This window comes from Cyprinodon tularosa, unplaced genomic scaffold (genome assembly GCF_016077235.1).
Source record: "Cyprinodon tularosa strain WSP-4 unplaced genomic scaffold, ASM1607723v1 ctg66, whole genome shotgun sequence".
Lineage (NCBI taxonomy): Eukaryota > Metazoa > Chordata > Actinopteri > Cyprinodontiformes > Cyprinodontidae > Cyprinodon > Cyprinodon tularosa.
Genome location: NW_024039407.1, coordinates 2,734,983 through 2,762,427, shown reverse-complemented (window position 1 = coordinate 2,762,427; position 27,445 = coordinate 2,734,983). Strand labels below are relative to the sequence as shown.

Here is a 27,445-nt window from a genome sequence, read left to right as displayed (position 1 = left end):
ACCAACTCATTCCTGGCTGAAAAAACTGACCCATTAGTGTTTGTTTTTTTCCACACTGACTTTTTCTAACCCACCAAACCCTGATAACTACCACCGATATATTGTAGTCTTATATATTTATACTTATTGATAAAAATTATGTAAAAACGTTTTGCAAAGCAGTGTAAAATAGTTTATAATACAAAATGGGTGCAGTTTTTTACAACTTGGGTGCTTTTTTTTTCTTTTCCTGTGGCTGTTTGCAGGGTTTCTAAGATGAAGCAAACATGCAGATATCTAAGATGTCCTTAATAACGGCGAAGCAAAGTCTGCGTCTAAAGAGTGGAGGAACGAACTGGGTGCGAGTGAGACAGGTGAGGAAACAGTGGTGATAGTAACAGTTGCTCACAGTGTGGGTGGAAGCTAAACTGGTTTTTAACTGGCACCCGAATCCACCCTGATGCTCGGTGAGCCTCAGAGACGTCGGCTATTAAACTACAAGTGAAAATAAAAAACAAAATGACATGAAAACCTCAACATCTTTTAGGTTTTTCCTTCTTAAAACGATGTTGAGGACTGATGATAGGAAAGGCAAATTATTCCGGTTTGAACAATCTTTGAAGAGTGAGAAAGAGAACCAAAGGTGGAGGAAGCAGCAGTGATGGGACAGTCGACTCATCAGCCTGCCTGCTGTGGTGCGTTTACAGATCGTAGGACAATACGCAGAGTGTTGCTGAAGGGTCAGAGGTCCGGGCTCGATAACAGTACAGTCTGAGGTCGTGAGGAAGATGGCAGCAAGGGGGAGGAGGAGGCGGCGTGTTGTGCGCTCAGAACGGCGGGTTGTCCTGAGTTGGGGTGGTGTCGGTGGGGGAGCTGACGGCGTCTCCGTTCCCTCTGGGTCCGACAACCTTATGCTGAACAGGGTGGAGGGGAAAGAGGAAGACGAAAACAGAGGAAACAGAAGAGTGTCAATGATCGTCGTGGTTCACTGACTCAACAGTTTCTGCTTCCTGTTTACGGTGACGTCGAGGATCTGGTGTCCTCTGATGGGGTCTAACTATAGCCGCTGATATGAGGCCGGCTTGATCAGGAAACTATTTCAGTAAAGTACGCATCCAGACAGGAAGCAGCTCCAAGAACTCAATAGGATTAAGTCTCTAATAGACACTTTTAGATATTTCAGTTCCTCTCAGTTATTCAGATTTTCTGCAGAGTCATAGAACTTCACAGTTTAGATTATTGTGCAAAGTGAGGAGTTAACCGCAGGAGCTTTAGTGGCTTTGAAAACTTTATATTTTAAATACATTATAGAAACTAATTTATCCGGTCACCAGCTAAGCTGATTAAAGGCAGGATGGTCTAACGGTCTCCATTAGTCTGGATTTGGTCCAAAAGGTCAGAGTGAGAAAAGATGAAAAATGAATGAAAAAAAAGCTTAAAGGTGGATAATTTCCAGCTAATAAATGATTTCTATTTGCCAGAAATCCTGAATAACCTCTGAACCGTTTATAATTCAAGGATTTTCTCAGACAAACCGAGTTTTCTCACCTTCAGGTTTCCCACTTTGTCCTCAAATGACTTGAAGGTTGGAGAGTTTCTATAGAGCAGAAACATGAAGTCAGTTCGGCAGAAATATCAAATTATTCAGCTGAAATATACTGAGAAAAATTATTTAATCCAACAATAAAACATTTATTGTCAAGATTAAATTGTTTCATAGGAAGATCTTTAAAATAAAAATAAAAAGTGTGGGTATACAAAAACCTTAATTTTAACAGTGTATTCTAATCTAGAAAATGGCCGTTTGACACCCAAACATGAAAAAGTCAGACATAAGTTTTGGTAAATTACATGAGGATAAATAATAAATAACTCATCCAATTTAATTACTACTTACAACAATAAGCAGATAAAAAACAAAAAACAAAACTGTATTTAAAAAGCTTAAGATACCATATGTAATTTTATTGCTATACATTTCCATATAACTTTTATAAATAACAAAATATATAATTTATATATATATACAAAATATTAAAGAAATAAAACTGGAACAGAATATTAAAAAGAGCATCATTACAAACCAAATTTATTAATTTAAAATATAAATAAGACTGAGAAAATCAAATTTAAAAATAGGAAATGAAGTAAAAGAAACATTTTAACAAAAGGATGCCATCACACTAACAGAGGCCATTAGGATCTATTGGCTACAGGATGAACTCGGTGATACTTTACCTCATGGCAGGCATACTTATGGAGTGGCGAATGGAATAGTTGCTACTTTGCAAGCATTAAAGAGAGGAGAGAGTGCAAGTGTTATACAGCAAGCAAAGGGTGAGACAGAGATTCACATTTAAAGCCTGCATCTAATAAGGTTTTATCGATTAAAAGTGTAGATCTGATGCTTTGTAGCATTAGTTTGGCTTCATCTATGGCTTTCTAAAAGCTCAACTCAGAATATTTTCATTTAAACTTGCATGTCTTCATCATCCTGATGAGTTTCAGGATGACTGACCATGTAAAGTTGATGTATTAGTCTTACCTAAAGGAATTAGAGAAAGGCAGAGCTCTGATCAACCCGCGGCAGCAAATAAAAACAAGAGGACAAAGTAAGGCAAAGGGACAAACGGAAACTAACAGGCGGAGAGGACGGTGCAGGGTGAAAAACCAACGTTATCAGATGGGACCAGAAACACAGGATGCAGATAAGAGAGCAGAATCTGTTTGCTGTGGAACCAGTGTCACCGGCAGCGTAATGCCGTTCCTTTTCTGAACATGGAGGCACGTACTGTACAAGAAGCCACAATGACACAGGAACTACAACAATTCTGACAGACAAAGGAGCCAAAAATACAAACAAAAATGATCCAAGCTGAATTCTGTTAAGTTAATGGTAAACATTCATTATCAAGCCTGAATCCAATGGATCAAATTACACAGTATGTTTTATCCATAGTGTAGCTTCAGCTTGATTCATCTTCATTTAAACAATATTTAAATATGGGGGGGAAAAAAGGAAAGAAAGCTGGACCTTCTAGCTCATTTATGTATTTAGAAGAAAGGTGAAAACACAACCAGCTTTAAAGACACGGAGCCTTTCAAGGTTAAAGCTTTCTTCCGACATGGAAGCACACTACTGGTGCTAAATACAAGCTATGGTCGCTGTTTAAAACTAAATATTTCTCCTAAAACCGTGCAGTTGGCAATAATCTGACACTTAAACTGTCTAAGAACAGACGTTCGTGCAGAACAGCTAACATCTACATTGGTAGCAGACATGCAGGCATGCAGCAGGTTTTCTACTACAGTAACTACTAAAGCAAGGAAACAGATTAAAGGTCTGTTATGATAAATCTGCAAGGAAAAGAACAAATGAGCCGTCTGTAACAGAAAGCTTTGTGTTTACCGCTTAAAATTAAATAGATATATCAATATCCTCATGGTTAAACATGAACAGGTCTTTAAATAGTTGGTTTGTTCTGCGCAGTAACTGAGTCAACCTTTATGTTGCTCAGACTGAACAGAGCAGTACAGAATGTCTACTGACTCTTCTCGTTTGTTCTTGTCTGCAGGTAATGTTGTCGGCCATTTTCACTCCGTACCTCATGTCGCCCAACCTCCTGCTGATGGCTGTGCCCAGCGTGCTGAGAGCTGCGGTCGTCTTCTGCCCCGCCTCAGAGAGAGTCTCCTGGGTTTTCTTGTATCTGCAGGGAAGGAAGCAGGGATGAGTAAATGAGAAGAAAACATGAAGGAGAAGGGATGATGGAAGAGACAGAAAAGAGGATTTTTATTACCATGTGGAGGCGTGAAGAAAAGGCAAATGAGTTAAAAGGGTGAAAGAAGGGTTAGCCGAAAATAAGAAGGCAACCAAGATCCAAAAGGTTAATAAACTAGAAGATGAGATTCTTTTTCTCTTCTATCTGAAAGCTAAAAAAGGTGTTAGGAGTTTCTGGCAAGACTCCATCTGTGAGTAAAGCATGGTTAGGGTTGGGTTAACCTTACAATAATGTGGGATTCGTCTCATGCAATAGGACCTAAAACCGTTTATTATCACTACGATTCAAACTGAGGATAAACAGTAAGTCTTTGATCATCGCCTCAGATCCTGCTGAACATCAGAGGTGGAACGGTTCACAAAATCCACGGTTCGGTTCACGGTTTCGTGGTCACGGTTTTCGGTTCAGTATATGTTGATTGTTAGCCTGACATGTTGGTCGTTTTGCTGTTGGCATAAACAAAAAGTGTTGCACAATGCTTGCAGACTGTTTTTATCCACAACTTTCTTTCCGCCGTCATCGTAGGTCACTCTAAATGCAAAGTGGTCACATACAGCAGACCTATAAAGTGCTGCTGGCGCGTCTTCCAACTCCTGTTCTATCCCACTCGCCATACACACACAATTCTCCACAACAACTGATTTTTTTTCTGCTACACCCGGCTACGCTGCTTCGCTTCTTCCTCTTCTTGTTTACTACTGGTGGTTGGCTTTGGTCGCAGTAGCGCCACCTTCTGCTGTGGAGTGTAAACGCTTCGCCTATGAGAAAAAGGAGCAGCGCATGAACCCAACGCAACACACGCGAACCGAACCGAGACAGTCGAACCGAACGGTTCGGATGGTTTTCATAAACCGTTCCATCCCTACTGAACATGAACCTGTTCTTACGTCTCCAAAGACACGTCTACAAGCAGCAGGACGCCAACCAGATAAGAGCCAAAATAAAGGGAATTAAGGAGAATTATCAGGTAGATTTTCATGGATTCATCTGAAATATTTAAAATAGAAGGATCCTTCTTAGTTCAAGGACACGGGGACAAAAAGGGAGAAGAACGGGGAACCTGAATGAGGGTCTGGATGGTTAGGAAGGAGGAACTTATTAAAACTAGTGCTGCACATCATCAGGGAAATAAAAAACTGTTACACTGTTGCTAATAAATTATGAATAATCCTCATATTTCTGACTCCTTTCCAGTTAATATAAAGACACCAGTGTTGAACATTAGGATCGATTACATGTCTTCATCCAGCTGACTAAACATGTTATTAATATACAGGGTGTTAATGCATGACACCAATATAGTATCCCAGCGAATATTGGAGCAACCTCTGATGTTTCCACACACACAATGAATAAAGCTCTACATGAAACCATAAATATGCTGCAAGTTCCGTGATGAAGACGCCAAAACTTTCTGTTTCTATGCACAAGTATCCGACCCTACATCTCTTTACCAAACTCAAAACAAAGCTCACTGATGAGATTATCGTATAATCATAAAAAAGTGGGAGATTTTAGTTCGGAAGAATCAATAAGCTCTAAATATCTCATTGATATTTGACCTGCTGACCCCACGATGAAGCCAAACAAGAGAATGGGGATGATTTCTACTGCTGCTGTTTTAGCAGTTAGTCCCAAACTCTCACATACGCAGTAATAATAACCCATTAGTTAGAGAAACTGTACAAGACAAGTAAAAGTTAAGACTGGAAGATATGGAAAACATGTAAAAGCATCATAATTGTTTAATATTGATTGCAATTGGTATCGAGATTAGAGCCATCTCTACAGCAGGGCAGGAAAGAAAATTTATTTATGATGCTTTGACAAAAACGGTTCTTTAAATCTTTCATCCCGTCAGTCCTTCACATCTGAAGCATTATAAAAAAAAATGACCTCATTAATTAGATTAATATAATTATCCAAACCAACCCAGTCATCTTGGAAAATAATCCTGATTACAGGCTGTTAGAGATAACAGTTGGAAGAGCTCAGTTTCTTGTTCCCCAACAGTTTGAAAGAGGAGTAATAAATAAAATCAATGTATAGCTTCTTATTTACTCAGGTTATATGTATCCTATAATAAACATTTGGAATAGAATAGTTGACAAAGAAAATAAACACTGAAACGTTGATAAATCTTTTTGCTGCACTATAGATCTGGTTAAAAAGAAGATGCGTTTATTTCTGAAGCAAAATTCAGACACAAGCTGACTCAGCGGTTTACATTCAGGGCGTACAAAAAGACAAAGTACAAAACCATTAAGCATAGACTATTAAAAAAAACCTAAGAAACTTTAAATGTTTAAAAACTTTGACGGCAAAAAATAAAATAAAAAAGATGAGAAGAAAGCCCCAAATCTTCCATCAGTAATGCAGAAAACAAAAGCTAAACCATGTCCACAGCAGGTTACCGTCCGAAAGAGAAAAAATAAAAACACTCCTCTGATTCAGAATACTTATTTGGACCTGAAATAAACTAGTTTTTCCTTTTCTAAAAGCTATAGGATTACTTTGGAGGAGTTGTACTAGAAAGTCTTTCCTCTTATAATCAAGTTGTTTCTTTCCTATTAAGCAAAAATAACAGCTGAATGGGGGCAGCTGGGCTTCCTCCAGTATAAAACCTGAAGTTGGGATATAGTCCAGGATGTATCCTGCTATGTGTTGTGCTTAAATCCCTAAAGCTGAACTCCATCATCAGTGGCTCAGAGACCTTCAGCTTCCTGCCTAACTGATGTTCAACAAAGGAAACAGCCTTTAATCCACAAAAGCAGCAGCTAAGCAGCAAGTTTCATCACATCAGTTATTTAGAATCCAATATCCCCTAAACATAGCCTTCAACACCGAATATGAACAGAATACAAAGCATGGACAGGAAGAAGGTTACGGCAAAAGCTCCCAAAATAAAACAAAAAGAAACCTTAACTCATCTACAAGCCAAAAAAAAAAAAAAAAAAAAAAAAAAAAAAAAAAAAAAAAAAAAAAAAAAAAAAAAAAAAAAAAGGATCAACTCACGCTTCAGAGTGGGCAATGTCATCCAAAGTGGCTGAGGCAGACAGATATCTGAAGACACAACAGCGGGATAATGACACAGAGGAAGAGATACAGACAGTCACAATACAGCAGTCTTTAACTGGTCCTAAACCTGTCCCAGTCTGGGAGACGCACTCTGATACTGGGCTGAAGGAAAGAGGGGGACAGCTGAAAGGGTTTGATTTGAACACGTGAGAATGTAGAACATTTCATTACATCAGAGAGAAACAGAACTGTCATTAACAAAAAGAAAAACATGATTATATTTCTATATAGTTTAGATTTCTAGATTTAAAAAAAAAAAGAAAAAAAAAAGAGCAAAGCCTCCAACTTTTATTTATTCCTGTGTGCATGTCAATTATCGTGCCCTTCATAGAGGACCGGTGTTGAATGTAATTTCCTCTTGAGGCCATTGAGGTTTTATGGGCAGACAGCTGCATTACTCCCAATATTTAAAAAATATTGCTTCAATATCAATTTCAGAAACTGCTAAACAAATATCAAAGGTTTCAGGTTTCTTTTTACAACAACATACAACCAGAAATCATAAAGACTGCAAAGATATATTAAAAAAATAAGCAAAAAAAACATTACTAGAATAAACACTAGAGCTTTAACCAGAGGAGACTAATGTTCAGCGACGTAGGACCAAATTTGGCCAAATGGTTGCATCCATCAGAGGAGCACAGTTATGGAACACACTGCCAGCTCATGTTAGGGGCTGTGTACCCTACATACGTTTTAAATTCTCCTTGAAACATTGGTTGAAAACTAACCAGACATGTGTTCACAGGTAAATTGATCTGTTTCCATGGGCCTGTTAACCTCATTTCATTGTTAACCTAATTTTATTGTGATTTTATGTTATTGGCATCTTATCTGTTTGTGTCCACTCTGTTCTCTCCTGTAGCGTCTTGTTTAATGTTCACTGTTTTTACCTGCCTTAGGACAGCGGACTCAAATTAGCTGTTGTGCTAATTCTAGCATATTTACATTTATGCTGACATGTTGATGAATGTGCATTGTCCTAATTCAAATAAATAAAAGGTGAGATTAGAGATTAAAAACAAGTACTATAAATGTCCATTAGAAGATATTGATCATTCCGAGGACAAATTCAGTCAAAATCTATTCGCTTCAAAACATCCTAGCTATTATATGCTACAGTTTTTTCTTGTTTGTTTTTTTCACTGAAAAGGTAAAATCCAGTTAAACACACCATCATAAAAATAAACCGCAAGTAGGTTTTTCCCCCAAAATATCCCAAATTGGCGCTTACTGCATAGCGACGGCATTGTAAGCATTATAAGAAAGAACATTAAGGATAAAGAATTGCTGAAAATGCACAAAAAATAGAAAAATAAACTTACTGCAGATCAAATAGCTTTTCTACGAAAGAGAATAAGGGCCACTGAAAAAAAAAAAGTTTACCGATTTTAAAATTTTATTTCAATTTAGTATTGGAAAAAAGTCGAATTCGGACTTTTTTCTCAGAATGCTGACTTTTTTCCTCAGAATTCTTTTAATCTCAGAATTCTGACAGATAACAAACATGTTAGCATCAAGCCATAGCCATGTCTGTTTTAGAGACTAGCTCTCTTGCTTTAATGACCTTCTGCTCCTCCATCAATGAGGGGACCCCTCGGGCACGTAAAAAGTTGACTAATTCCATCATTTTCCACCAGTGTGTCACTGCCCACCTCAAGCAACTCACATCTATGTCAGTGAAGCTAAGTGCTCCCACATCTCTTCCTTCATGGTGTCAATCTACAGTAAAATCCAAAATTCTGAGGAAAAAAGTCAGAATTCTGAGAAAAAAGTCAAAATTCTGAGATTAAAGTCAGAATTCTGATTTTTTTCCAATACTAAATTGAAATACATTTTTAAAATCAGTAGACTTTTTTTCTTTTTCCAGTGGCCCTAATCCTCTTCTGTACTTTTCCCTCTTATTTTATGGATTTTTTTCTTAAATAAATATTATGACCTATAACTCAACTCAATTCAAACTTTAATTATAAAGCACATTCAAAACAACCGGGGGTGACCAAAGTGCTGTACAGGAATCACAGTTAAGGAACATAAGATAAAAACTGAGCTAAAATAGATAAACAATTAAAAGACATTTTAGAATAAAATAAAATGTAAAATAAAATAACATTTTGCCAAATGTCCACTTAGACATGAGAAGGGAGAAGAAATGTGATTTTAAAGACAATTTAAAAACCTCAAAGGAGCCTGCTGATCTAATATGCCAAGTTATTTATAAGATAAATCAGGTGACCAAAATATGATATAAATCTAAATTATACTGTGAAATTAATTAAATTCCCATGTATTATGTATAATAATAAAAATTTTTAATGAAATGAAATGTCAAATTCTTGCGTCAAAAATCGAACTAAACCACATTTTAATGGAAAGTCTTAGACTAGGCGGATCCATGCTCCACACTTAACATGAAAGTTCTGTCCTTTCTAAAATGAACTTACTGTTCAGATGGACACTGGACTACCAATAAATTCAGAGATTAGAAAACACAAAGCTTTGGAATAAAACTGCTGTGTAATCGAGTTTTGATCTAAAACTTGTCAATAGATTTGTTTGTTCTTCCTGCAAAGGATCGACTTCCCTCTAAGTCTAAACTCCTTCAGTCTTCTCTCTTCAGATAAGTGTCTTCTGATGGCGCAATAAATAAATGAGCTGCATGAGCAGCTCCACGTTTCAGGAAGCCGGGAGGACAAAGATAACGAGCATAAGCGATGCAGAACAGCTGAAAATGTTTTAAGATGGGAAAAAAAATCCTCCCACAGATAATACAAAACGCTCCAACGCTTAATGCTTTAGCAGATCAAAGCACCGAATGACTCGGCTCATTAGCGAGGAGAGAGAAAAGTAGGTCAAACACACCATTCGCTGCCTCGGTTATGTTTGCTTCAAAACGCAAAAAAATAAAAACGAGAACAAAAACTTGAGGTCCAGCCTCAAGTTGTTTTAGACTCATCAAAACCCTAAACCAGAAGAGAATATTAGCAGCAACGTTTGTCAAGAGAAGAGTAATGATGATGCAGATTTCCTGCAAAAAATTTTCAGAGAAACTGAAAAAGAAACCTGAAAGAGTCTGGATAAAACCGACTCTGATTTAGGGCTGGGCGATATGGCAAAAATAAAATATCAAGATTTTTTGATTATATTATTGTGATCTCGATTTTATCACAATTGTTTAGATACGACCAACATAACTTCGATTACATGCAAAAAAGAGAAAAATGAAATAAATGAACAAGTTTATTAAAATTAGAGAATCAAAGCAGTGCTAACAAACTTATTCTTTAAATGTCTATATTGTAAACAAACCAAAGAGTATAAAAATGCAATAACTCCTGAGTAAAACAATTACAAATTAGTTAAATTTTTCAAGTAACTACATTAAAAAAATAAATAAAAAATTCTAACTGTATCTTAGTGCAGTTTTATTACTTTAAAATCTTGACTGGTCTAATAAAGTAGAAGAAAATAGAAAGCACACAGAAACTAACTTGAGTTAAAAAAAAAATATTACATTAAACAATAGATTTGTATAATTTCTAAAGTCTTTCGAAACAAAAACTATTATGGAACTGCAAATATAGATCAGTATAGTAAGTCAAGATGTAATCTGTGCAATCTATGATGATATGATCAGGAAAATAGGCTGTCTGCAGTGTTGCATTACATAGCTCCCAGTTGCTGATGGAATGTATGGTCAAGCTCAAATACGGCTCTGACGTGCGGCTGAACCAGAGGTCGCTTGAATTGGCAAATCTTTAACTGATTTTTAAACTAACGGACGAACGTCAAACCCTCGGATTATATTCTAGCTGTGGCAGAAATACAGCAGAACTGCAGTTCTGTGGAGCCTGATAAAACGGTCTCTTAATAATGACAGATCGTCAGAGGTGTAGATCGTAACACAGTCTTAAATCGTCATATCGCCCACCCCTACTCTGATTCTCATTTTTTACTGCAAATTCAAATGTGAGGCATTTGCAGCAGAAACAGGAGGGATCGGACATCGGCATCAGACAAGGCTAGACTACGCTGGGACCACCGTCAGCACAATGCAGCTTACAGTACAGCACAGTAACGTCAGACCCAGCGGCTCTGTGCTGGCATTGTCCTAGAGAAAACAATATGAACAGAGGAGGGGAGGACATCTTTAATTAAGGTCTGTAGCTCTACCAGCTGAGGTCTCCATGACCTACACAGCCTACTGGAGAGGAGCTGGATGGCAGAAAGTACAGGGAAAACCTCCCCTCAAAAAAAGCTTACTGGAAGATTCAATCCCATCATTACTAAAACTTTTTTAATAATCAAATTTTTATACTTTAACAATCTCTCCAGCTTTAGACAATCAGAAGAGTTTTATAACCAATATATTTTCTTTGCACCTCCTGACCCCGTCTCTGTGTGGATCATGTGACCCCGTCCTCCTCCTCCGTGTCTCTTGTTGTTTTCCCCTTGTCCCGTTTATTCCCGTCTGAGCGGCCTGTCTGCTCACTGGGAGCGAAGGAGGAGGCGTCGGAGAATGTGTGTCAGAGATAGACATGATTTCCTGCATGGTCTCTCTGTGTGGATGTTAAATACTTCCACGCTGCTTACTTCTCCTGTCATACATTTTTTCCTCCCTATCAAACAGATGCAATCCATTATCATTCTGAAAGCAAACAAAATAAAGTCCAAGCCAACTTGGTTTCTAAATGCAACAGAAACACTGTTCACCAGCTGCACAGCTGCGAGAGTTGGTGGCTACATGTCGAGTTCTCATCCATCCGGTTTATTGATCAAACCTCTCAGAAGCCATTTAATGGTTTGCCTTCAAATTCAGCCATTTGAAAACGGTTTTACAGCTCAGCCACAACGGAGCAGCTGGACATGTTTTACCAACATCAAGATCAAGAGATGCAACCCTGTCCTCCAGTACGACTCTGAGATAAAAGACAAAGGATTCTCTTCTTACAGATGAACGCTGTCAGCATGAACAGCCTCCAGTCACTGAACTCTGGACAGATCTATGAGGAGACAACCAGAGACAAGCTCCTCTTTGTGCAGAAATCCCACCAGAGTGAAAAGAAAAGGTGTCACGTCTGACCTGTGTGGAATTTCAAGAAAACTCTGCCTCTAATTCTACAGTTTCTCACACGGTTGCAGCTCAATCAGATTAACAGCATTTAAAAAGACTTAAATAGTCAACAAATCTAGTCAGGGATTTATCATTAATGGGATCATATAGTCTGTACAACTGAGTGCAGAAACAGAGCTAAATTTATATAAATAAACATTTTGCAATAAAGATTAGGACAAAAATGTATCTCCGTTTATAAATACATCAAGAACTCCTTAAATGAAAGGGTTTTAGCTTCAGATTCAAATTCTGTAAAAAGAAAGATCTATTAAGCATCTTTTCTATCTAGTTATTTATCTGCAGCCCTTTTTGGTTGTGAACATGTGAAATTTAATGTTAGGTTGGATGCGATGCTCTGGTTAGAGTGTTAACCTCATCTATTTCTCTCCATCCCTGTAGTCATCTCTACCAGGAAGGAATAGGCTACCATAGAAACGGTTTATAAGACAGGGAGGCTTCTTCAGTGCAAGATTAGCCAGAGAGGGTCAGGCTGACTTTGGAAGGACTCCGATTGGAGAACAGATTCTCTACCAGAACATCTATTAACAGGTTAGACTAACAGACGGAGCAGAGGAAAACACCCGGCAGTGTTTATTCACAGAGGAAGAGAAGGGGACACATCAGCGGCTCAAGAGGAAGAAACCCCAGCTGATCTCTGAGGAAGCAAAACACTGATTCAGTATAGAATAAAGCCAAACAGCTAGTTTACACGATACCTCCACCACAGGCCTGCAGGTTAGGAAAACGTCTCAAATGCATCAGTTCATTATTAGTAAACTAACCAGTGAGTTATAGGCTACAGGGTCTGTTAATGTTAGGACAGGAAAAAAATACATCTCATTTCAGTGCAACAAGTATAACCAAATAACCAAGAAAGTCATTAGAAGTGTAAAAGTGCTGATCCAAACATTACTTCTTTAAAAAGAAACTAAATAAGTAGATTAATGCAAAAACAAAAACAAGTGATCCCGCTGTAACACCAAGTGTTAAGAACCAGCTGCTGCGACGTTAGTCGCTGCCAAGGTTAGAATGTGTGTGTGGAGAATAGCGGGGGGGTTACTGAGGGGGAGTCAGAGCGTGAGAGAACAAACAGCAGAAGCCCAGACATCCACCGGTGAGACGAGCAGCAAACAGAGCATAGACTCACAGATCCGAACTGGTAACCCTTTCATTCCACTCGCCCAGTTTCTCTGTGGTTCTCACATAGCTAGAAACAGAAACGGGAGCCGGTTACCCAACCGAGGTCCAAGCAGGGCCACAGAGGTAAACCTGCGCTTCTGCAAAGAAACACTTCTGAAACAACCGATCGACACCCAGGATTCATTCACTTAAGCCTTCAGCTCAGTTTAGCTTAGCTTTACAAGTACATTTAGCTAACATCTAAAATTATAAACATTTCTCCTACAGGAAAACTCACCAGCAGTTTATCTAAAGGTTTTAATTTCATGATGCAGAGCTCCAAATATTTAAAATCTTATTTATTTTTTCTAGAAATGCCCTTAAAGTCAAGAATTTCAAGTTGCCACTAAGATATTTGTTATTCTGTAAGCGATGTTTAATAGTATTTGCACATGAACTAATCAGATGACCTCATTCATTATTGCTTTGCATCAATATTCAGGAAACATCAGCTTAAAAAAACGCAGCTGAAAGAACCGTTTTCAGGATCAGCAATAACTTCATGATGAGGTTAAGCTGCAAAGAAGAAGACTTCAACAATAATCCAACCAGATCAGATCAGCTCTATCACCAGTGTAGAGCTTACACTGGCAGCAGGTTCATTTTTTCACTTGTTCCATTGGACTTGTTCCTGTTTTTCCTGACATCTAAAATCATCTTGTTTTGTTAACAGAGGATCTGATGATTGTTTCCGCCTGCCTGCTCCTGTACTCGGCGTCTTCATCTCTGCAGAGTCATCCTAATGTTTCTGCAGATGACGTCACCGTTTAAAAAAAAAACATGGTGATGGGAATGGTGAGAAAACCGACTACCAGGTTATACTTGAACCTTCAAGTCTCACAGTCTCAACCTGTTCAATCCATTTGCTTTTAAAGAAGAGGAAACAAAAGTAAACAATCTGTGATGAACTCCAAGTTCTGCATATAACAAACCATCATTTCCTTCTTAGTGACCCAGAGGGCAGGAAGTGGTCAGCGTTGGTCAGAGTCTGCTCTGGAAGCTGAAGCTGATTCAAGTCTGTCCCAGAAACTCATAACTCATAGAAATTATTAATAACTCCCTGACCAGTAAATTAGGATTTCCCTAACCCTTGATCCGCCAATATGAAAACACATCTTACAATAAATATAATTATATTGTACTATTTTACCTAGACAGCTACACAGATTCAAAGAGAGCAATTACTACAAACATTAAAGGATTACTAAGAAATTAGTAATTACTCAAAAGCAACACGTGTAACAACCTCAAGGCGTTTCTTTTCCAAAGCGGTGACATTTTTATTTGGAAAGGCAATCGGGTTGAAAGGAGAGGTTGATATAATTATCTCTCTACCAAAAGTTTTTTTTTTTTTTTTTTTTTTTTTTTTGTTGCCTTGCCAATGAACTAATAATAGTATTGTAGCTTGACTTCAGAGGGAATTGAACCTCTGGATTCAGAACCAGAAGTTCTAGTTCTATATATGAGCCTCCGGGGCTGAAGGGGTTAATGCATACGTACGCCTGTGAGGTCTGTACATCTTGCCAGCTCTTGGAGATGTTCTGCTTGAGTTCGTTGAGCGGATTGAGGCCGAGTTTCCTCTTTAGCTCTGAGGCGTGTTTTTCTTTGGCCGACAGAACCAGGCGCAGGGTGTTGATCTCCTCCTCAACCTGAAACATCAGCATAGCTCAAACCAAAATACTCCAGCTCTGTCACCCACGGATATATATATATATATATATATATATATATATATATATATATATATATATATATATATATATATATATATACATATATATATATATATATACATATATATATATATATACATATATATATATATATATATATATATATATATACATACATATACACACATACACATAAATAAAACTGTAAATTAATCCCATATTTTAGTCAAAAAAAAAAAAAAAAAAAAAAAAAAAAATATTCAGATCCTTCACATCACATCTCTTTACGGAAGAGGATTAGGGCCACTGAAAAAAAAAAAGTCAACTGATTTTTAACATGGGGGGAAAAAGTCAGAATTCTGACTTTTTTCTCAGAATTCTGACTTTAATCTCAGAATTCTGACTTTAATCTCAGATTTGTGGATCTTAATGTAGATGGGCACCATGAAGGAAGAGATGTGGGAGCACTCAGCTTCACTGACAAAGATGCGAGTTGTTTGGGAGGTCTAGTGACACACTGGTGCAAAATGATGGAATTAGGCAACTTTTAACGTGCCTAACGAGGGGTCCCCTCATTAATGGAGGAGCAGAAGGTCATTAAAACAAGAGCTAGTCTCTAAAACAGACATGGCTATGGCTTGATGCTAACAAGAAACCAGAAGGGCTGGTTTAAGAATGAAACGGCTGTTCTATAATCAGGGAAACTCGGTTTGGTACTTTTATTTTAAACATTATACTTTGTCTCTTACCTTTGTTAGCTCTGTGCGGAGCTCCTCGGCTTCTTCCTCCGTCAGGCCGGGTGGAAGAGGGTGAGCCACGTTTCCCGCCGCTCCCTCCACCTGAACATCGGACAGGTTGTCTGAATGATCCATATTGAGACCTTTGTTGGGAGAGTTCAGGTTGATATCTGATAGAGAAAAACAGAAAAACTATGAAGCGGGAAACACGACAAGGGAAGGAAACGGAAAACGTAAATAAAAGCTGGAGTTTTTTACGATCGTTTTTGGCTGCATTCAGGTTTGTATAGACAGAAAAGAAGATAAACCAATAGGAATCAGTATCTGCAAGCAGACTACGATGTCTCTTCCACAAAGCAGGCTTTATAACTGAGCTTTTTTATTTATTTAATCACACATGGATAAAACAATCTAAAGTAAAAAAAAAAAATGGGTTTCTTTTTTACTTCACCTTAAACGACCGACTCCAGAACTCAGAACAGGTGCAAAGAAAGGAAGTCTAATATGGCCGGCCTTTCTACAAAACTGAGGACTAATTTTAGCAGCGAAGGCTGAGTCAGAGGAGGCAACGCTGGCAGCAGAACAGGAATGGGGAAAAATATTTACTAATGAATCAAAGTAACTTCATGGAACCATATTCTAGGGTTATGGCTGGAAATAAACAAAATATCCAGACGTTATTGCAATATCAATAGATGTTGCAGAAACAACATATCTAACCTCACTGGTAGGCTCTTCCTGCCCTTTATGCTCACATCATATTCTGTTTGGGAAAATTTGTTCCAGACTCTTCTACAAATTTTGGCAAATTAATATGAAAGCTTCACTATGAAACTATTGAAATGATTTTTACAATATTCAGTATTCAAACATGGATTCTAAGAACAGAAATGTCTTTACCCGATATAGATATTAACAGTTGATCCGATCAGATTCTATCGGACTGCATCTGAAATCTCTAAGTATGCTGATAGAAACACTTTGCTTTCAAATGAATGTAACCATTGATTAATAATAATTCTTACAGCCATTGTTTATATCTATTGTTCTCTTTTTGAGAAAAATCAATCGATCCAACATTTTCTAACCTTTAATGCAACAAAATGAGTAAAAGTAGTTAATCCATGCAGATAACCTATCGGACCATATCGGCCTTAAGGAATATTTATCGCTGCAATATATGCATCACATCGGTAACTAAAAGGTTTTATTAGGACATCTCTGTCAAAGAACCACACACTGGATTATGGCTCTAAAACCTTACTGGGGCAAAAAAAAATTGCCATTTTATTAGGGCTGAAACTAACGAAATCGGTTAATATGTTTTTACTTTTTTGATTAATAATCGGATAGCCAATGGTTCCTTAAGGAAGATTTTTTACAAAATCAAAGCAGGTGAAACTAAAACTTTTCCACTTGATTGACAGTCAATAAGTCGATGCAATCAGCTGGTTTTCATTAGATAGAAAACTTTGAATCATTCTGACTGTATGATCTGGTTGAATCATCTCTGTAAAGTGCCCTGAGATGACAAGTGTTGTGAATTGGTGCTATATAAATAAACTGAATTAAATTGAATTTAATGGATAGAGCATATTGACGGTCAAAAACGTTGTTTTTTCCATCTTAAATGCAAAATATTTATACATTTTTACAACTGTACTATAATTACTGCTCTCTCAGCTAAACACGTGTTACAAGTCTCTACACTCCAGTTAACAATTAATCGATTACTAAATTAGTTGATGATTATTCAAATAATCGATTAATCACAATTAATTGTTTCAGCCCTAAATTTTATTTCTTTTGAATCTTAATTTTGTCTTTCAGACTTATCCTGACCTGGGAGACATTTGAATCCATTTCCATGTTCCTCCAAAAGAGGGAAAACCCTGATATTGAATCAGGGGATTCAGGAGGAATCCCATCACTGTGGATCCATAAGCTGGTCAGCAAGTAATCAGAAATAATTCATATTATTAAATCTCTGACAAACACACAAAGTTTGATTTGCCTTTTGTTCTAGTGCAAAATAAAAACTGACCCAGACCATTTACACACCATGGCTAATAAGCAAGGTCTCATTTGAAAATAAAACACAGTCCAATGACAGGATCAAAATAAAAGGGGGAAAAAAAGAATGAACTAGAAATTCTGGAAAAATTGTCAAAAAAAGCCAAATTATACCTTTAAAAAAGAACTCTGTAGAAAGTTACTTTATTATATACAGTGTTAATCAAATAAAGCACTTGATCCAAAAATCATTGGAGACAGATTTCTCAGCTGATTTGGCAGCAGCAGGTTCTCGAAACACACGTCCATCAGAGGTTGGCGCAACAGTTGCGAGTCGTTACGAAATAACAGGATTGACTGCAGGTAGCAGGACTCTGCAATCGAGACATCTCCGATGAGCTGTCAGGAGTCTTTAGGCAAACAGTTACTCCACCCGTTAGGTATACTGACCCGTCTGAAGCAATCAGACAAGCTTAGACAAAGAGATCAATGTTTGGGGGGGTGGGGGGCTGGGATCCTTGACTTCATAATGTTTTACTAACATTTCTTTTACTGCTTTTAAATATAATCTGATGGGTGAAGTTTTGTGACTTTATTTAAAACCTGTGAGCAGGTGATCATTTGTCTGAACTCGTTTGACAGCAGTCTAACCTGTTTGAGAAACACTGAGGCGTGGAATGTGAGGTCATCCTCCACGCCCAATCAGCACCGACCTTCCCGCTGTTCTACGTTCTAAGCTGCTTCAGATTAACAATACTAATGAGCTTCAAACCCACCATCTGCGTTTTATCGTCAGTTTACTTAATGTTAACTTTTGTTCAAACACAAAAATGAAAAAAAAAGACAATTTTTCCTTTTCCTAAAAAGTTTAGGAAAAGGAGGACATTTAAACAGAAACGTCACACAGAGACGAGGAAACGGTTCATGTTAAGGATTTCATTCTAGGTCACACCACTGACCAACAAACGGCAACAAGTGCCTTTGTTTTCTCTGCAAACAAAGCCAGAGGCTTGGCAACGCATCACTGAGTTCATCTGAGGCGCTGCATTGCCACGTCGTTTAGAAACCGCATCATCGCCAACGGGGGAAACCCTGCAGCACACAGTGATGCTGAATGAGACGCTCACGGGGGGTCTCACAATCCTTCCTTAAGGACTTTTACAGCAGTGTTTTTTTTTTTTATTGGTGACAAATGTGCATCAACACCATTTCCAAACATTTTACCCTATGACCCGAAAATAACAAACTGACAATCACATAAATATACATGCAATTCCTTCACTTTATATTTACTTATAGAAGTGAATTATAAAACATTTTAAATAAATATCATTTTAAGTTTTATTTAATCAATTAATTCATCATTTTAAACAGATTTTTCATTACATAGAACATAACATTCAACAGTATATTAAATATTTGCATCCTGCATTTAAAATAAATCAAAGCTGCACCCAATAATTTTAATAATAGATGTTTGTATTTCAGTCCCCTTTATGTCTCTCATTGTATATTTTGGCCTTAAATACACCTTAGGGATCACATCACAATGATCTGGTGACCCCCTCACAGTAGGAACCTTTGCACTAGCGCACACCACACTGAAAAGACTGCAGATTTTTTGCAGGGTCCATCAGAGGCGACACAGAGGCGAAGAAAACTGTTAGCAAAATACATTGTGAGGACAAATCAAAGATAAACAGAAATAACTGCAGAAGGGCGGAGCTACAAAGTCATTGGGTGCGTTTGATTTCAGCATCTTCTAAGGACCTGTCTACCTGGGTAAACCAAATATTACCTCATATCAGACTTTATAACCATCTAAATGAACTATTTTTCATTAATTTCAGACTGAACTATTCACATACTTGCATTATAATTAATCGACACACTGTTCAGCACCATTTCCCTTTTTTCTCTGAGCATGGAGAAGCCGGGCTGCTTGGACTCGCAAGGAATCACGGGATAACCAAGGATACGTAGGATACGCCACACCTGTCCTTCAAAATGGACAAAAAGAAGGCTGCATTTGTCGGCCGAGGATTCTTCCAATCCGAATAGGCCTCGGCACCGCGCTATGACGCAATCAAACTACAAATCTTCCCCTTGGAGGATGCAGCCGCAGTGTTGCATAGCAACAAAGTAAAAATCCATCACTACTGTACTTAAGTACATTTTGGATTACTTCATACTTTCCTCAAGTATACATTTTTTTTGACAAAATTGTACTTTTACTTTACTATATTTCCTAACGTAATTGCATACTTTTACTGTGATACATTTTCAATGTTTAGTTTAGTACTAGTTACTAAAAAGTGAGAGAGAGCGAAGCGCAAGTGTTTTGGCCCCACCTACTGACTGACTGCAACAAAGTCTGGACTTGCCTTGGCTTGTTCATCACCACCAATAGGATACACTCGTTTCACTTCTCCCATTAAAAACAAATCAAGTCTCAAAATCAGCGGCAGACACATGGAAGAGGAGACGGAGACGACAACGACTGCAACATCGAACTGGACTACAGTGGACCCATCAGTCCGCGATGAGAACCCGTGGCCTTATTTAAACACAATGTACTCTACCATGGGTGTTAAAGATTTTTCGGACAACATAAAGTGTCTGTTATGCCCGCCCAAAAACATGGAAATTCTATCTTCCAAAAACACCCCGTCTGACTTAAAGAAACACATGGAGGTAGTCAGTATGCACCCCCTGGTCTGCATTTTGCCTGCACTTGGTCGTGTACCATTTTAATGTGTATAGCACTGACCTTACTTGAAGAGGGAAAACTGAAGGCTTACAAAAAGGTTGTATTGTCTGTCTAAACTTGGTCTAAATTTCTCCTGCACTTGGTTGTGTATATTATTTCAACTGAAAGTTTGCCAAAATGTAAAACATGTCATTCATACAGCTTTTGCCTTGTTTTAATTTCATTACATTACTTGAGTAGATATATTTTTACAGTAATTTTCATACTTAAAAGACATTTCGGATACTTTAAGACTTCAACTCAAGTAACATTTCAGTGAGTGACTTGGTAAATTTCCCCAATGTAAGATCAAGGTACCTGTACTTTTACTTGACTGAGATTTCAGTACTTTATAAAACACCATGCAGCCCCTGAATTCTGACGCAGCAATAGTTTAACAAAAGAATCAATTGTTGTGTATACAGATCTGGATCAATCTGAACAAAGCGCCTCAGATTAAAAGTCCTTATATGGTAGGGCCCTTAGCTTCTAGGACTGCTACATCTAGACATAAGAACTCCTTTATCAATCAGACTGGACCTTCATTGGATGATGGACCACACTTCTGCCACTTCTTGACTAAAGACGGCTCTACAACCCCTAGATCCAGAAGGAGAAAACCACCCATCTGGGGCTCCTCACTTCTGCTGCACCATTATTTATCTCTTTATAGATTTAAACTCTGTTTATATTCCATTAAAATATTCAAAATCTACTAGAAAAAGACACAGGCAATGATCTAAATCTATATTTGATATTTTAATCAATCGCATTCCTCTGACCAATGCTAAATAACCAGTTGAGGCCATAAATCTGATTACAAATTTGTGTCAAACGTCCACAGAACCACCGAGGGAGAAAAGCTCATTTCGACTTGTTAATCGATGGATAATTTTTTAATCGATGTGTAGGAAAAATCTGATACCAGGTTAAAGAAAGAAAATATGAGAATGATAAAGATTGGTCATATTAAAACAATCACTCTGAAGCACTGGCAAACTTTTGTACAAATTTTTCAATATCAGAACTTTCTTTTTGGATAGGAATTGTTTCAGTTTCTATAGATTACTATTTTGCCACTGAGCAGAATCTGCCTTTTTTTGCCCTGACCCATAAATCCCTCTAAGTTGTTGATAAATCTTTTCCCTCCCAAGTAGTGAACACAGGATGTGGCTCTGAAAAACACTTTCTGGAATAGAAACTGTCAGGGCCGGAAACATCCATTTAATTCAGCTTTGTTTTTATGGTCGATCTCTTAGAGAAAACAGAACAGACCAGCATCACCATCAGCAGGTCAAATCTTTAAAAAACACCCTGATTGGCGGATCTGTTTTTCTGATTTGTTTTCTGAAGTTTCAAACAGAAGTTGTCAATAATCTGTTCTGCTCGCCCCCCACAGCTTCTCCTTCTTTCTAGTGAGACTTTGCACCGCTGCTATGAGGAGCCAGCCATCAATAGTAAAAGGAAATCCATAGCTGTGCAAAAAATCAAACCCACTTGATGAAAAGACAATCTTTAAACTTCATTTGAAGAGCTCCTTATGCTAAAGGCACCTTCACAGTTGGACAGGCCTGAAAATGGAGACCCATCAAACTCATTCTTGATGGATTGTTCAAAGCTGTATTCAGTATTAAAGAAGGAAAGTCAAATTTTAGGAAATATGTTAACAAAATGGCAGCTCAGCACCTTCAGCATGTTAAGTATCAATACAGTCTACAGTAGGGGTGAGTATTGGCATGGGTGTCATGATACAATATTATCACTATATTGCAATATCTCAATATATCATTATATTTTTCCTGCTATCAAAATTAAATGTATAAATAAAAAAGAAACAACCTCTGTATATGTTGATCAGATGATTTTGATCTTTCAGTTATTTTGGTATCAATGTTGATTGGGTTTTGAGTCAGTTTACGCCTTCCACCGTGACTGCCTCAACTACAGATATGGCGCTGCGACGCGCAGCAGAAGGACTCCACTGCACTACCAGAATGGCGGTGCAGAGGTAGCCCATTTTCCCTCAGTTTTAGGTAAAAATGTTTTGTTTAAAAAAATCAATATGAGGGATTATAAGATCGATATTATATCAGGCAGCCAAGAATCACGATATACTGACAGAACGATTTTCTTCCCCACTCTTAGTCTACAGCATGAGACACCAATTTAAAAATCAGGGAGGTCCGAATAAAGAAAATCAACAACCAGTAAAGGTCCAGAGACATTTTTAATTATAATCGGTTACTTAAAACAGAATTTAACACTGAAATTAAATGAGTTTTTTATGTATCCATGTTATAAACTGACCTTTTAAATAAAAAAAATAAAATAAAATAACAAAACTTTTTTCCATTTTAAAACCTAAAGTGTTTTTTTTTTTTAAGTAGAGAACAATAATCGTTCAGTTTGTTATATAGACAATTTCCTGATTGACAGATTTTATAAAACATCTGAACTGACCATTTATTTTATTTCTGTCTTTTTTATGGCTTAATAAGGGAAGTAAGGCTTTAAAGCTGGTTTGAATGGTGACAAAGCAATTCTAAAGCACATATAAAAGGTGCTCTTTTTGATTACAGGTGCTGGTCATAAAATTAGAATATCATGAAAAAGTAGATTGATTTCAGTAATTCCATTTAAAAAGTGAAACTTGTATATTATATTCATACATTACATACAAACTCATATATTTCAGATGTTTATTTTGTTTAATTTTGATGATTACAAATGACAACAAATGAAAATCCCAAATTCATCATATCAGAAAATTAGAATATTACTGAAGACCAATAAAAACAAAGGATTTATAGAAATGTTGGCCAACTGAAAAGTATGAACATGAAAAGTATGAGCATGTACAGCACTCAGTATTTAGTTGGGCCTCCTTTGGCCTGTATTACTGCAGCAATGCGGCGTGGCATGGAGTCGATCAGTCTGTGGCACTGCTCAGGTGTTATGATAGCCCAGGTTGCTCTAATAGTGGCTTTTAGCTCTTCTGAATTGTTGGGTCTGGTGTATTGCATCTTCTTCTTCACAATACCCCATAGATTTTCTATGGGGTTAAGGTCAGGAGAGTTTGCTGGCCAATTAAGAACAGGGATACCATGGTCCTTCAACCAGGTACTGGTAGCTTTGGCACTGTGTGCAGGTGCCAAGTCCTGTTGGAAAATGAAATCTGCATCTCCAAAAAGTTGGTCAGCTGCAGGAAGCATGAAGTGCTCTAAAACTTCCTGGTATGTGGCTGCGTTGACCCTGGACCTCAGAAAACACAATGGACCAACACCAGCAGATGACATGGCACCCCAAACCATCACTGACTGTGGAAACTTTACACTGGACTTCAAGCAACGTGGATGAAGTGCCTCTCTTCTTTTCCTCCAGACTCTGGGACCTTGATTTCCAAAGGAAATGCAAAATTTACTTTCATCAGAGAACATGACTTTGGACCACTCACCAGCAGTCCAGTCCTGTTTCTCTTTAGCCCAGGCAAGACGCTTCTGACGCTGTCTGTGGTTCAAGAGTGGCTTGACACAAGGAATGCGACAGCAGAAACCCATGTCTTTCATACGTCTGTGTGTGGTGGTTCTTGAAGCACTCACTCCAGCTGCAGTCCACTCTTTGTGAATCTCCCCCACATTTTTGAAGGGGTTTTGTTTCACAATCCTCTCCAGGGTGCGGTTATCTCTCTTGCTTGTACACTTTTTTCGACCACATCTTTTCCTTCCCTTCGCCTCTCTATTAATGTGCTTGGACACTGAGCTCTGTGAACAGCCAGCCTCTTTAGCGATGACCTTTTGTGTCTTGCCCTCCTTGTGCAAGGTGTCGATGGTCGTCTTTTGGACAACTGTCAAGTCAGCAGTCTTCCCCATGATTGTGTAGCCTATAGAACTAGACTGAAAGACCATTTAAAGGCTTTTGCAGGTGGTTTGAGTTAATTAGCTGATTAGAGTGTGGCACCAGGGGCCATCAATTTTGAACCTTTTCACAATATTCTAATTTTCTGATATGATGAATTTGAGATTTTCATTTGTTGTCATTTGTAATCATCAAAATTAAACAAAATAAACATCTGAAATATATGAGTTTGTATGTAATGTATGAATATAATATACAAGTTTCACTTTTTAAATGGAATTACTGAAATCAATCTACTTTTTCATGATATTCTAATTTTATGACCAGCACCTGTATGTTCATGGTGGAGAATCCTGCTTCACAGCAGCATGTTACTCAAAATGTGCAGGGTCACCTTTGAGCACGCCATTTCACTTTCTGTCACCAGTTCACCGCAGTTCTTCCAGCAGTCCACACTTTCTTTCAGTCTTTCTCATCATCTTCTCCTTCTTTCCCATCGACCGGCTTGCCACAGGTTTGCCTGCTGTGTCTTAAAGTAGCAGCAGCAGCAACCCTGACCGACACAGCTCATTGGCTAATTGGCATCACATGCATTCTGGTCCCGGAGGGCTTTACCGTACAAACAGGAGAAGCGGCGCAAGTGAAATTAGACACTGCTGTCGGACAACATGCGGTTTATTTATAAATGTTTTAAATCAGGTTGGGTCCAGATTAGCCAGCAGGTGGGTGCGGATCCGGACCGTGGTCCACTAATCCGTGAGCTCTGGTCTAAAGGGTAAGAATTGTGAATTGCGGAGTCATGTTCCATCTTTGCAAGCTCAAAATGCTCTCTGCAACTCATTGCAAGCAGGATGAATTGTCGCAAGTTTTGTGAATTCACATAGTACCGAAAACACATCTCGCCAGAGGTCAATAGATGGATTAGTGTTGATACAGAAATGTTTTGCACCGACCACATTCTGAAACAACAGGCCAAAACAAACAGGGCTGCATTGGTGATACAAGTTGTAGACTCTAATATTCAGTCTGTTTTATCAGGAACAGCTTCTATTTCTTTTCTTGAAAAAAAGAGCAAAAGGACAATATTTGTGCTTTTGTGGATGGGAAAAATGCACACTGCTCCCCAGGCTTCACACAATGGGTTGGATTAAATGCAGAGGTAAATTTCCCCAATGTAAGATCAATAAAGTTCAGTTATTATTATCTCAATGTTTGTTCTTTTTAAATAATGTGCAGAAAAGAAACATGCTGCCACCATTCCAGAGCTTGCTCATACTTGGCAGCAGCATGCAAAAGCATCTGCAGCAAAGAGCGAGAATGAAAGTAGACTGAGCCGACTGGTACAACGCTGCACGCTCCTTCATTAGGATCATCTGGGATGGATTGGTAAGGCCTCCCATCTGTCCTGATTCAGTGATACCATCAGTACCACAGGAACAAGCTGGTGATGACCTGTGAATCTTCGCAGCGTGATGAAGCCTCCGTGTCCCAAGTTATTCCAAAGTTCCTCAGATACCAGAACATTGGATCTTTTAGACCTGCGGTCAGAAAACTTTCTGTCCAAAAACATGGAGACCCTGTGGCCCCTGATGCAAAAAAACGACATTTCCACACCTGGATTTGATCTGGAAGCTGATTAATATCAAATAATTACACAGGGCTCAAAAAATAGAAACACTGACTCTGAAATAAGAGTTTGATGCACCTAGAAATTATTTTTAGAGGATTCCAGCACATCCCTGGAACCCCCTCTTTATGTGGGGCTGTGCAGAAACTTTTGGATCCAGCTGCAGGTCAGCTGGGGTTAATGACACAGCAGAAAGAAAGCTTCCTCCTCCTCCCCAGCACCTGCTCTCAGTTTCATCCTATTATTTATCAGCGAGAGACACAAAAACATTCAAATGTGTTGGAATAAAGGAGCCTATTGTTGACTTTTATCGCTGTAATGACTCATTCAAACGCAGAAAGTTCAGTTCGGTGTTTCATCGACAGATGAGCTGCCTTAGCGGATTGGGTCAGCTAAACGAGGTAAAAATCAGTGCTAACATCAGTAACCGGATCCTCCTTTCTGTCCACCTGCTGTTACTGCTCCTGTCATGGAGCAGAGGCCCGCGGCTCCTACAAACACCCCCGATAATTACAACATACATACGTTTAACTTTAAAACAACACGAGGGAAAACCAGATGGGTTTATATCACAGCTTTCTGGATTAAAAACAAGCTGCCTTCAATTTGTTTACGTATTATTTTCAGGCAGCCAGAGAGCCGCGGCTAAGTTATGCTAACTTGCCGAACAAGCTAACAATTACCTTGACTGGCTGGGTCCATGACGTTACTGTAACGGAGCCTGTGATTCTCGGATCAATTCGCCTTGAATCGACGGTGGAAAAGCGGCTCGGTGTGTGGAAATCTCCCCGAGCTGAGCGACCAACTTCCACGTAGAGAAAGACGTCGATGGGAACTGCCAGCAGACTCAAAACAGCCCCAGCCCACAGCCAGCTCAGCCTTAACAACTTTCTGTGAAGCTAGCGAAGGTTTCAGATCCACATCCGGTGACATCATTTCAAAATAAAAGCGTTTGTTTTGCAGCTACGTGGACAGTGGTCTGTAGTTTTTACAGCCTCTTAGATTTGTGTCGGTTTATAAATTAAATAGCAAAATGTTTTTTTCCCCTAGATTTCAATATAGTCAATTTACAGGCATCATTTAATCTATGGAAAATATAAAATAAAACTGGAGGTTTTTAACCTATATACAAAAATAAATATGCTGATGAAGATTGTCAGTCATCCAGGTGATAGTCATTCCGTAAAAGTTTACAAACAATCCACTGGACTTGGTTTCCAAGGTTTGAAGACGTTTCGCTTCCCCTCCAGGAATTGAGAAAGCTTCCTGGAGGGGAAGCGAAACGTCTTCAAACCTTGGAAACCAAGTCCAGTGGATTGTTTTTAAACTTTTACGGAACAAAAATAAATACTTAGACAACTTTATTGTCATTTTGTATACACACAGTGTATAGAAAACTATAATTTCAGATAGTGAATGATCAGCAGCTTAGCAGTGAAATTAACATTTCCATTTCATAAAGTGCAGCGGCGTACAAATGTAAACAGAGTGGAAGAAAAAACCTGGTGCAAAAGGCAACGATATGGAAGTCCAGAGCATTACAAGACAAATATATAGGTTGCAAATATGCAGTGTTTTGGTTGTGTTATCAGTGTGATGCAGGGTCTGTGACTTGATTTTAAGTCTTTAAAAGTTCAGCAGTCTGATGGCAGTGGGGGAA

At 38.2% G+C, this 27,445-nt stretch overlaps 1 protein-coding gene across 15 annotated transcripts; it reads right to left on the bottom strand.

The window, feature by feature from the left end:
* Positions 1–182: 182 nt before the first annotated feature.
* On the bottom strand, positions 183–26,687 carry tpd52l2b (tpd52 like 2b). Of its 15 annotated transcripts, none has more exons than XM_038309257.1 (10): positions 26,469–26,687; positions 15,554–15,711; positions 14,632–14,780; positions 13,100–13,159; positions 6,774–6,821; positions 3,585–3,686; positions 2,525–2,551; positions 2,218–2,262; positions 1,528–1,576; positions 183–893 (listed from the first exon to the last, which is right to left on the bottom strand). In XM_038309257.1, exons 1-10 carry the CDS (start codon positions 26,485–26,487, stop codon positions 807–809), a joined length of 744 nt encoding a protein of 247 aa, XP_038165185.1. In that variant the 5' UTR covers positions 26,488–26,687; the 3' UTR covers positions 183–806. The 15 variants fall into 15 exon arrangements, with proteins under 15 accessions (XP_038165185.1, XP_038165186.1, XP_038165187.1 ...); XM_038309258.1 differs by having other exon boundaries at positions 2,218–2,259; XM_038309259.1 differs by lacking the exon at positions 2,525–2,551 and having other exon boundaries at positions 2,218–2,259; positions 26,469–26,686.
* Positions 26,688–27,445: the final 758 nt, after the last annotated feature.